The sequence below is a fragment of the Brassica oleracea genome, chromosome C8 (genome assembly GCF_000695525.1).
Source record: "Brassica oleracea var. oleracea cultivar TO1000 chromosome C8, BOL, whole genome shotgun sequence".
NCBI lineage: Eukaryota > Viridiplantae > Streptophyta > Magnoliopsida > Brassicales > Brassicaceae > Brassica > Brassica oleracea.
Genome location: NC_027755.1, coordinates 31,383,203 through 31,392,527, shown reverse-complemented (window position 1 = coordinate 31,392,527; position 9,325 = coordinate 31,383,203). Strand labels below are relative to the sequence as shown.

The following is a 9,325-nucleotide window of genomic DNA, read 5'->3' as shown; positions in this document are numbered from 1 at the left end:
TTTAAATAAAATATTATTTTTAATCATTTTTACCGATCCGGATCCGGATCTGGATATCCGCGGATAATAGAACATCGGGACGGATATCCGAAATCCGGATATCCGGAAACTACGAATCCGAATCCGGATATTAAATTCACGGATCCGGATCCGGATACCCCGAATTTTCTGAATATCCGGATCCGTCCCAGGTCTGTACGTCCAATAAATTATTATCTACAGTAATACTATGCAATAATTACAAAATTTTAATTGTTATAAAAATCATGTACTAAAAAATTAGGGATAATCAGAGGTAAAAAAATAAAAGTTATCAGATAAAGCCCAAAAGGCCCAACTAATATCCATTGGGATCCAGCAAAAATGGTCTAAAAAGAAACCGTACCGTAAATACAAAAACCAAAAATTGATTTCTCTCTTTTGTTTTTTTTTTTTATTTAACCGACGCACTTCCACAGCTAACGTTGCTTTCGTCCTACTTCAAATGGCTATGGAGTAAATAAAGCTTCTTCCTTTTTCTCTCAGACAAGACAGAGAAAGACAGGTCTCTCTCTCTTACAAAACAACTTCTGGAAGTTCTGTTAGAGAGAGAGAAAGAGATAGGAAAGGTTTCTCAAGTCAGACTCTTTGACCGCCATTGATGCACCTTCTTCGCCGCGATATGCTCACTAACTGACAAAAGTCAATTCTTTATCTCCTCAAGTCTCTCTCTCTCTCTCTCCTTAAGGGGTTTCCCTGAGATTCCACCGTTTATGGATCTGACCGGAGCCTTCGGAGCTAGATCCGCCGCCGTTGGGCCGTGCCGGGAACCACCAGGGCTCGAATCGCTTCATATCGGCGGCGGCGACGGTGGTTTCACTGCGTTGCTTGAGCTTCCGCCTACACAAGCCGTGGAGCTTCTTCATTTCACCGATCCCTCGCTGTCTTCTTCTTCTCAAGCGGCGGCGGCGGCCGTCGCCGGAATCGGTTTAGATGTCTCTCCACCGCCGCCGCTTCACGCTTACGGAGCATTGACTTTTCCTTCTAACGAAGCCCTCATGGAGCGAGCGGCTCGCTTCTCGGTGATGGCCAATGAGCAGCAGCAGCAGCAAAACGGAAACGTCTCCGGTGAGACTACCACGACGAGCTCGGTGCCTTCTAACTCCGATAGAGTCAAGACCGAGCCTGGTGAGACGGATTCATCTCAGCGTTTGGAGAACAATCGATGTGGCAAGAGGAAAGAACTCGACAAGAAGGTGAGACAATTTTGATAACATTTGATTCAAGCCAGTGATTGACACGTGTCCCTAACATGTCTAGGTGAAAGGCTCAACGAAGAAGAAGAGTAAAAGCTCTGAAGAGAACGAGAAGCTGCCTTATGTTCACGTCAGAGCTCGCCGCGGTCAAGCAACGGATAGCCATAGCTTAGCAGAACGAGTAACTCAGCTTCTCACACACTTTTGGTCTTAATCAGTTGATTAATTAAATTAATCGCTAATGGATTATTTATATTTGGATTATAGGCAAGAAGGGAGAAGATTAATGCACGAATGAAGCTGCTACAGGAACTGGTCCCAGGCTGTGATAAGGTTTGTCTCTTCAGATAACGACTTGCTAATTAATCATTAGGTCTTCATTTGTGCTTAACGACATAATATTAACTTAATAGATTCACTGTAAAAAGTAAGAATATTGTATAGTTTTTGATGATTTTAGTTTCTTTTTTGTTAATTAATCAACCCAAAAAGTTGATTAATTAATTGCTTTTTAATGAAGAAAAGTGGTTTCTGATGTGCCAAAGTGACCTTAAGGATCTTAACTTTATTATTTCTGTGGGGAGAGGTATCTCAAAGGGTACACTCTTAGCTTTAAGGTTAAACTAGTCACACGGAAGTGATTGGAGATGGCTTTTCATCGAAATCTTTTTTCCACTTCTCAAAGTATTTTGTTCATTGAGCTTGATCGATTAGTCTATAAGTGAAAGTGAGGGGATGCTAGCTGTAATGCGCCATTAAGGTTATGGGTTTAGGGGACAGATATTGATGGAAAGATCAAGATCAAAGTGTGTGTGTTTGGGGTCCATTGATAAGTGGGAAGAGAAAGTTGGAAGCTTTCTAATGGGAAGGTGGGGGGGGGGAGGGGGAAGGGGGTAGTATCGTCTCTAACACGTTGGGTATCTATCAAGGAAAAAATGACATCGACTCTTATTAGAAGGACGGATTAAAGCAAAGGATCCTTTACTAAAAGTTGATATTGTGTTTGAGTCCCACATACCTAATTAGTTTGGAAACATGGATGTGACGCTCCTCCTCCCCCAGACAAGTAAATTTAAAATCAATAGAAGTTAGCAGCAATTATTGGTGAGATTGGTGGAGATGATGATATGCTAACATCAGCCTTTTGTAAATTTTTTTTATTGGTTGAGCTGTGAGGACTTGATTGATTGATTGTTCCATGAACCACTAGAGTACTGATTACTTTTTTGAAAGTGATAAAAGTTTGATTGTGAATGGAGATGCCATTTAGATTTAAAGAGCCATCCTCCTTAAGACATAGTAGCTGCTTAGGAAGGAACTCTTGTTTGTTGGTGTGTAAAAAGCAAATGTCTTTGACTTGCAGATTCAAGGTACTGCGTTGGTGCTGGATGAGATCATTAACCATGTCCAGTCTTTACAACGTCAAGTGGAGGTGAGAATTTCCGTGTTCCAGTTTTGTTCTTTCTACCTATATATAGCCTTGAAAGGACACAGCCAAAAGGTCAACTCAAAACAATCTCATCAAAGTTTTTAACTTGTTTTTTTTCCACAGATGCTATCAATGAGACTTGCTGCCGTAAACCCCAGAATAGACTTCAATTTCGACACCTTATTAGCCTCAGAAGTAAGTATCTTCTAATCTCACACAATACTTAGGTCATCTTGATTACTCTTCTACAGAAAAAAAAACAATAGCATGTGTCTCTCATTTGAGTAAACCATACCTCTTTGAATAGCTTCTAGTTTATATTATAAAAGGAGAAAGTTTTGGGTATTTATTGATACAAACATTAATTTAGACCAATTTAGAGCAAGGCGTAGGAAGATCAACGTCTAGTCTTATGAATGGAACTCTGGGACCTGGCAAAATTACAGTACACACAAACAGTTTTAGTGGGTCAAAACTCGGACCACCATTGTTCTGTGTCTTACTGTGAGTTATGTCGGATGTGTTTGTATATTGATGAGCTTTGATGATTTGAAAGAAAAAAATATTTTATTCGTCAGTTATAATCTATGGGGGTCTCTTCCAACATCTTGTTTCTTTTCATCTATCTAATCTCACAATCAAACACCTGTGGATTCTATCTAGAGTAGGAGACTTTAATCTTACTCATCAAAGATGTTTTGGACCAAGGTTAATAAATGCTCTCTCTCTTTCTTCCTACAGCTTGTACATACCCAATAAATAGCTAGGGTCCCTCTCATTAAGCCTAGTTCTTTTTTAGGATAATAATAACAATAGCTGACTTCTTTGACTATAGATCAAGATCTCTATGAATGAATGATTCTCTGAGCTGATATCTTTTCTTGGTTTGGTTTCATTTATTTTGCAGAATGGTTCTTTAATGGATGGGAGCTTTAGTGGTACAGCAATGCAGCTAGCTTGGCCTCATCAAGTCACCGAGACTGAACAATCCTTTCATCACCGGCAACTGCAACAACTACCACTACCACCGCAACAATGGCCTTATGATGGATTGAACCAGCCGGCTTGGGGAAGAGAAGGGGATCAAGATCAGGGCAATGGACACAGCAGTTTGATGGTGGGTTCTGCTAGTTTGCACCCAAACCAGGTCAAAATGGAGCTGTGAGTAGCAGTAGATTATGAATGTGTATATAAGCTTGTCTCGCATTCTCCACATATATATATATATATATAAATTATAGATTTATATAAGAATTAGCTATCTGTTAAAGAAGTATTTGATTCAGAGAGACAAAACTGGTATATGATTTATTTCTTTTTTTTTTTACCAGATTTCCACAATGTAGACATTTAGAATATGTATGTGCTACTTCTCAGTCGGAATATTATTATTTCAATCATGGGGAAAGTGTTAAAACTCCATGAAGGACGATTAAATGTTCAAAACTAAAACTGGCAAGAAGAATATTGACGCACATGTAATTACAGTCTGAGACTCAAATGAGACGAAACTTATGTTTCTTGAATGTTATAACTTATAATCTCTCACTTGTAGGTTGGGACGCCTCACTGAAATGTTTGACATAAACACTAGAGACTCTAGAAGAAGAAGATGATGATCTCATTCCTTCCCTTTACACTAGTGACATAGAACACTAACCATTAGGGAAGAGATTTTGTTGAGATACCTCTATTATTCCTGATTAAGCTTTCTCGAACTGAAGAAACTTTTATACTGAGGGTGCTTTCTCTCCCAGTCCCGATTCTCGAAGCAGAGTCGTCGGTCGTCCGTCTCGACGCTGGTAAGGCCTTTGGCCGCCGGCGTCGGGTCTTCCTCTCCGTCGTTTGCTCTGTTCTGTTCTGTTCCTGTCTTTTTGTCACCTTCAGTTACTGGTTTTGTGTCTTCGCCGTCTCCTACGGCCCTGCTTCTTGGAATCCTCTAGAAGCTTTGTACACCAGAACTTCTCGCCTCCTTGTACCAGCGGAGTTCATGCTTGGGTCTCAGCCCGAGTCTCCTCTGTTCACCGCCGTCATCGTACATCCTTCTTCAACCATCGGCGCCGCTCTTTTCTGTGGAAGCAAAACTACCAGATCTACTCATCCCGAGTGTTGGCTCGCCAGATCTGAAGGCTTTTGTGTATCTGAAGTGCCTCCACCACTCCTCGCCACCTTCATCTACGACGAGATTCTTCCGTTCTGCATAGCAAATATGTCACCAACCCTTGTCATCTGTCTTGCTGGTCTTGGTACTGCCGTGTATCCCGTCTCTGAGGCATCACCGACTCACCAAGGCTTCTGTGGAGATAATCCTTACAGAAAATATTTATTGACATCTTCGACAATGGCAAGGCTCTCCCAAGTTTCCATCGTCAAACCCAGCACTCTTTCAATGACAAAGACCCAACACCCATAACACATCATCTCCTCCGCACTCCGTCCAGTCACATTGAGTCTCACCGGACTCAGGAGGTTGGCAGCTACAGCTCCCTCCGGCAAATCGAGAGACGGCGCGTGTGATGACTCACACGACAAAACCCTAATTGTCTTTGTGAGTATTTTGGGCCTGGGCTTTGGTTTTTGGTGTGGACCTAAATTTTACAGATTTAAAAATTCTATTTGGGTAATGGATCTCATAACCATGTTGGCTCTGCTTCCTGCATTTTCTCTAAACGTTATTGAGGCTGCTGATTGTTGGCTGAGGTCTCTTCCTGTTACTACTAGCGGCCTCCGGTACGGTAATGTCGAGGTGTGTGGTTCCGACTCGATTATACCATCCGCTACATCACTAGACTCCATCTTGCCAAGCGTCTCCCTCCGACAAAGTCAACCATTCTGTTTGGTTCAATGCCAAATCCACCAATGGTTTCGGAGAAGAAAATTGTTTCAACAACCTCCACATCTTGCTTACCGATTGTGTTGTTCTCCGGATCAGTTGAGATTCACCTAGTCTCCCGGGTCAATATAATCGGTTCTAGAGCTGTTCTCATTCGTTTGAAGAGTTTATTCTTGATGCGACTCTTCATGGTGCTAAACCTTGAGTTTTCATCACTCAGGTTTCTCTCCAACAATTCAACGCTCGTTAGAGCTATCTCCGGCAACTTCCAGTCAAAAGAAATCATCGGCATCGTTGCGACATTGGATCGATCTCCTCTGGTTTTGCATCTGTTTCTTTTTCGCATTTCTCTAGATCAGAAAATTCAAAAGCCGGTGGCTTAGCAAAAGTGGCTCTTCAAGTCCATCTATCTGTGTAATGACTTTGGGTTTGGGCCATTTTTAGGCTTAAATCTCTTTCTTAGTTTCTAATTAAAATTTTCTGTGACAAAAAAAAAAACTTTCTCGAACTGACTTTTTTTTTCTCTGATTGATTCATAGCTATGACATTTTAACCTGAAGAAAGAGCTTCCTAAACTTTCCAAATGAACTAATGTGATGGCCCTACTCCGAGGATATTTTATTTTCACCCTCAAGATTTTAAATATTACAATATTTACCACAATATCGATATTTATTACAATATCTTTTTATTATTATAAACCTGACCATATAAATAGAAAGTTTACAACACCTATTCTATGTCCATCTCTCAATCCTTTTCAGTTCTTTTGCCACTTCCATCATCTTTGGAACATCACCTTTATGACCAGTGCATCTAAGTGAGAGCATCAGAACTGCTTCCATTTGCCGCCTCTCTTGTTCTCCAGTTTCATCATCACCCATACTTTCCAACATTTGTGGATCCAATATCTCAACGACTCTTCCCTCCTCCACAAACTTACACACTCTATCTGAAACCCTCAGGTTCAACACACTGTGCTCGTATTCAAACAAACTCTCATCACCCTTGCAACGATCAACCACTCCACGCTTTCCAATCAAGAGATTTTGCAACAGCACTCCAAAACTAAAAACATCAGTATTCTCAGTCACTACACCACTCGTCACATAATTGTACTCTAAATAATCCAAAACTCCTTCTACTCTATCAGCATCGACCTTAACAAACGTCTCTCCTTCCGGGATTGAGACAGAGAGACAAAACCCACTTAGCTTTGCTGTTCCGTTCGAGTCCAAGAAAATATTAGAAGGCTGTATATCCATATGAATCATAGTCCTTGGAAACGCTGTGTGAAGGTAAGAAACCGCAACAGCAATCTCTTTGGCCATCTTGATTACCATTCCCAAGTTTGGAGTATTGTAAGGTATACGTTCTGCATACTCGCATACTAAGACCGGATACTCAAACTCAAGACAGCATCCTAACAGCTTGAGAAAGTTCTTGTGACCACTCACCATGGACGAGACGGTTATGTCACGACAGATCTTTGCTAGTGTATCAGATGTGTATAATTTCCATGTAGCTCTCTTGATTAGTACAGGACGGTTTTCGAGCGTACCTCTGTATATAAACTCGAAGCGAAACATGTGATTGCTCTCGTGGAAGTTGTCGGTGGCTTGGATGATTTGGTTAGCAGAGAAAGTCTTGATTGGATTTGATTTGCCGTTGCAAAGCTCGATGAGGTCTTGTAAGAGGATCTTACCGTTTTCTTGAAACGATCTTAGCCGTTGATTTGCTTCTGAGAGTTTCTTCTTCTTTGACTTGTTGATCAAACAGTCCATATCTTCTGATCAACACCTTTAGAAAAACTACGGAGACAAGATGAAGATGGTTGAATGATAAAAGTTTTGTCGGAACGTACGTGTCAAAAGGAAAATAAATAAATATAAAACAATATAATTTCGTATTTGATTATTCAAAGTAAAAGTCTTTTAACTTGTAGTCAACGGTATCTCATATAGATTACAATCTGAGGCATCAACTCAGCTATGGAATTCTGGAGAAGGAAGAAGGACAAGGAGAGAGCTTGCTTCCTCAAGAATGGAACCGTGTTTCTTCAACAACTCATCGCTGACTGCAACGGCATATCAAACCCTATCCGAATGTTCTCTTCCGACCAAATCTCCAAGGCTACGGATCACTTCGATGCCGAGTGTTCTATCCTTGATGCTTCATCATGTTTCACCTGGTACAAGGGGGTCATCGAAGGCAGATCGTACGTGATCAAGAGATTCACAGAGCCATGGTATGAAGACGAGCCTTACAACGATATTGTCTTGTCTTCTCGAGTAAGTAATCACACTGGTTTCCTCAAACTCATCGGTTCTTGTCTCGAGTTTCCTCGTCCCGTGGTTGTGCTTGAAGACCTAGACTACACAGTTTTGAACCAGCGAGGTAGTGTTGGTTGCGAGGACGCGCTGTTGTTACCGTGGAATGCACGTTTAAAGATAGCTAGAGAGGTTGCGACTGCTATAACGTATCTTCACACGGCTTTCCCTAGAATCATTATACATAGAAATATTAAACCAGCGAATGTTTTGTTGGATAAGAATGGGACGGCTAAGCTCACTGATTTATCTCATGCTGTGACACTCCCTGAGGGTAAATGTTGGATTGAAGAGCCGGTGGTTGGAACGTACGGTTACACAGATCCTATTTATTTCTCGACGGGTATACTTACACCCTATTCAGATGTGTTTAGTTTTGGAATCTTTATGTTGGTTCTTCTGATGGGAAGACAACCACATTTGGTTGAATCAAATGGCCGGTCGGAATTTAATATTCTTGAATATGTGAAGGATCTGCTGGAGAGAGGAGAGCCTGTTGTATTCGGTGGTGGTTTGAACGACATGAAGCCTGGTCAGATGAGAATGTTTCTTGACCTGGCACTGAGATGCTGTGAGGAGAGGAATGAAGATAGGCCAATGATGATCTTGGTGGCAAAAGAGATTAAGCTAATAGAACAAGGATCACTTGAGGATGGTCATATTTAAAAATTGAAGTTATGCTCATAGTAGGGTTTTGTGTTCTGTTATTGTGTATTGCTGGATTACCTAGCCTTTTATAGTATATGTTTGGAGCACAACATCATTTTGACTAAGAAAAGACTTAAAAGAGGGTATATGAATCTGTAGCACAAAAAAAAAGAGAGGGTATATGAATCTATCTTTAGGTTCTGAAAGCAGGAAGCTATGCTTCAACAACCAGCTTGAGATGATTCTTGTTGAAACTGTTTATCAGGATTAAGCTACAAAGATAAAGTTTCGTCTGAACACAACTGGAGTCAAAAAGGAAAATAATTGAATTATAAAATATATATTTCGTATTGGATGTTGATTATTCAAAAAAAAAAGTATTTGTTACGAAAGTCAACAAAAACAGAAGGAGCCGTAATGTTTGAAATTATAAAAGATGTGGGGCCCGCTGCACTATTTGCACAGTAAATTTCCTTCTATATATACGAACGTTTGCGTTCGTTTGTAAACACACTAAAAAACTCTTTTTTTCCCTTTAATAAGAAACACTCTCTCTCTATATCTGTGTTATCTTCTCCTACGGGTATAAATTTTGCCCTTATTTAAATTACTGCGATACTATAAAATCATAGTTCTTTTCATAACACGTTATCAGCACGATCACTCTGCGATTCGGTAAAATTTATTTGTATCATTTATACCCTGTTATAATGGTCGGTATACCACCTCTACTATTTTTTTATATCATGTTATAATGGCCGGAATACCGCCTATATTATTTACTAGTAATTTAATTTATTTATTGGTCGGCAGAGCCGCCTCATATTCTGTTTATTATTTATTGGTCGGC

General features: G+C 40.4%; 3 protein-coding genes across 3 annotated transcripts; 2 read left to right on the top strand and 1 right to left on the bottom strand.

Annotated features, from left to right (window-relative positions):
• Nucleotides 1-441: 441 nt before the first annotated feature.
• On the top strand, nucleotides 442-3,996 carry LOC106312808 (transcription factor bHLH60-like). The gene is made up of 6 exons (XM_013750465.1): nucleotides 442-1,235; nucleotides 1,300-1,416; nucleotides 1,503-1,568; nucleotides 2,599-2,667; nucleotides 2,788-2,859; nucleotides 3,572-3,996. The coding sequence occupies exons 1-6, from the start codon at nucleotides 753-755 to the stop codon at nucleotides 3,827-3,829; spliced, it is 1,065 nt and encodes a 354-aa protein (XP_013605919.1). The 5' UTR covers nucleotides 442-752; the 3' UTR covers nucleotides 3,830-3,996.
• Nucleotides 3,997-6,101: 2,105 nt separating this feature from the next.
• LOC106310050 (probable inactive receptor-like protein kinase At1g65250) lies at nucleotides 6,102-7,339 on the bottom strand. The gene has a single exon (XM_013747240.1). It carries the CDS (start codon nucleotides 7,279-7,281, stop codon nucleotides 6,235-6,237), a length of 1,047 nt encoding a protein of 348 aa, XP_013602694.1. The 5' UTR covers nucleotides 7,282-7,339; the 3' UTR covers nucleotides 6,102-6,234.
• Nucleotides 7,340-7,488: 149 nt separating this feature from the next.
• Nucleotides 7,489-8,574, top strand: LOC106309178 (non-functional pseudokinase ZED1-like). The gene is made up of 2 exons (XM_013746238.1): nucleotides 7,489-8,170; nucleotides 8,299-8,574. Exons 1-2 carry the CDS (start codon nucleotides 7,489-7,491, stop codon nucleotides 8,379-8,381), a joined length of 765 nt encoding a protein of 254 aa, XP_013601692.1. The 3' UTR covers nucleotides 8,382-8,574.
• Nucleotides 8,575-9,325: the final 751 nt, after the last annotated feature.